Source organism: Tupaia chinensis, unplaced genomic scaffold (assembly GCF_000334495.1).
Source record: "Tupaia chinensis unplaced genomic scaffold, TupChi_1.0 Scaffold000659_1, whole genome shotgun sequence".
Classification (NCBI taxonomy): domain Eukaryota; kingdom Metazoa; phylum Chordata; class Mammalia; order Scandentia; family Tupaiidae; genus Tupaia; species Tupaia belangeri.
In genome coordinates, this window is record NW_006160181.1 from 352,918 (window position 1) to 355,038 (window position 2,121).

The 2,121-nt window shown below is 45.5% G+C and overlaps 1 protein-coding gene across 1 annotated transcript in view; it reads left to right on the plus strand.

Annotated features, from left to right (window-relative positions):
• NUP210L (nucleoporin 210 like) overlaps positions 1–2,121 on the plus strand; it is a 169,517-nt gene that overhangs the window by 106,265 nt on the left and 61,131 nt on the right. Inside the window, exon 23 of the mRNA XM_006159801.2 lies at positions 1,338–1,470. Coding sequence (XP_006159863.1) covers positions 1,338–1,470 — 133 coding nt within the window. The remainder of the gene's footprint in view (positions 1–1,337; positions 1,471–2,121) is intronic.

Here is a 2,121-nt window from a genome sequence, read left to right on the forward strand (position 1 = left end):
AAACATCTGTTTAAAAGTATAGCGTCTGCGGCCAGCAGGTAGTGTGGTGGTTGAGGCACTGGCTCCCACATAGTCAACTGTGGTTTGAATCCCAGACCTGGTGACTTGATTTCTCACTTTCTCTTTCTCTCCCTCTCCTTCTCCTTCTGATGAGCACACATATCCTAATGCAAACAAACAAAAAATAATTTTTTTTTTAAAGTATAGGTTCTGGTATTTATCTATGAGAAAGGACAAGTACAGGAATTTCAAGGCAATTTAGTATTTGCAAGTTTGCCAGACTATGTTTTCATTGCCTTTATTTCTTTGGAGCCTTAGAACAAATGTTTGCCCCCAGGAGCTTCCCACCATTGCCATGGAATTTGTCTTGACTTTGGAAATTTATTTTCGGCAGTTTCTCCTAACCAGAGTTAAAGTGAGCAGAAAATGTTGAGCTTCTTGGGGACCAGCAGTTAGCGTAATGGCTATGTCGCTGGACTCCCACGTAGTCGACTGCAGTTCGAGTCCCGGACCCGGTGGCTTAAACTCACACCGGGCGCGTGTGTGTGCGTGCCCAAGATCCCGAGAGGAGAATGGAGGAGAAGGGATTGCGGCGTGACCATCTCCCCTGGGGGGTGATTTCTCACCTTCTATCTCTCTGTCTCTCTCTGGCTGGCTGGCCAGCACATGCGCCCTATAGCAAAAACCTCTCTTAATAAAAAAAAAAAAATGTTGAGCTTCTTGGAAAGATCCATTACTGCCCATTCTCAAAGCCAGATCTTTTGGGCCAGCAGATGCACATGGAGGTTAAGATGGCTGAATCCCAGATGGCCTACTGTGCAATTTATGTCCAGGACCAGCAGCTGGAAAATCACTCTGTTTAGGGACCGCAGTTAGCATAATGGCTATGTTGCTGAACTCCCATGTAGCCGACTGCGGTTCGAGTCCCGGACCCGGTGGCTTAAACTCATGCCCAGTGCGTGTGAGTGCGTGCCCAAGATCCCGAGAGGAGAATGGAGGAGAAGGGATTGTGGCATGGCCATCCCCCTGGGAGGTAATCCCTTTCTGTCTCTCTGTCTCTGTCTTTCTGGCGAATGCACACACCCTATAGCAAAAATCTCTCCAAAAAAAAAAGAAAAAAGAAAATTACACTGGGTGTGTGTCCATACATGTCCAAGATGCCAAGAGGAGAATAGAGGAGAGGCAACTGCAGTGTGCTTGTGCCCCTGGCAGGTCACTTCTCATTTTCTCTCTCTCTCTCTGCCAAGCACACGTGCCCTTTAGCAAACTAAAAAAAAAAAAAAAATTAACGCAAAAACTAACAAATCTTCCTCACCTAAAAACACGGACTTTTGCAGGCTGATGGAAGAACAGGATGAATATTCTGAGAATTATATCCTTCGAGCTGTTACTATTGGGCAAACCACACTTGTGGCTATTGCCAGGGACAAGATGGGGAGAAAATTCACATCGGCTCCTCGGCAAATTGAAGTAAGGAAATAATCTGATCCAAAATATGTACTTAATCTTATTTAGCATTGTTTATCATTTTCTGTTAAGTTTGTGCAAGTTGGAAGTCAAACGACTGAGGGCTGGTCCTATAGCCTAGTGGTTAAGGGAGCTGGATCCCACATGGCCTAGAACACAGTTCAAATCCTGGCCCTGGAAGCTTGAAACACATGCTGGGGCCACATACATTTGTACCCAAAATCCCAAAAGGAGTGCGATATGGAGAAGAAAGGATTGCAGTGTGAGCACACCCCACTAGGGTGCTTCCCCCCACCCCCCTTCTTTCATTCTTCTCTCTCTGACAAAAGCAGACACCTTCTGGCAATAAATAAATAAATAATATCATTATACTGAAAAAAAAAAGGTAGTTGTCTAATTTTTGCATAACATGTAATATTTTTCTGGTTTTTATTTTTCTGTATAGAAGTAATACAGATTTTGGGAACCAGTAGTTAGCATAATGGCGATGTCGCTGGACTCCCACGTAGTCGACCGTGGTTCGCGTCCTGGACCTGGTAGCTTAGAACTCACGCTGGGCGTGTGTGCGTGCATGCCCAAGATCCTGAGAGGAGAATGGAGGAGAAGGGATTGCGGCATGACCATGCCCCCGGGGGGTGATTTCTTGCTTTCTGT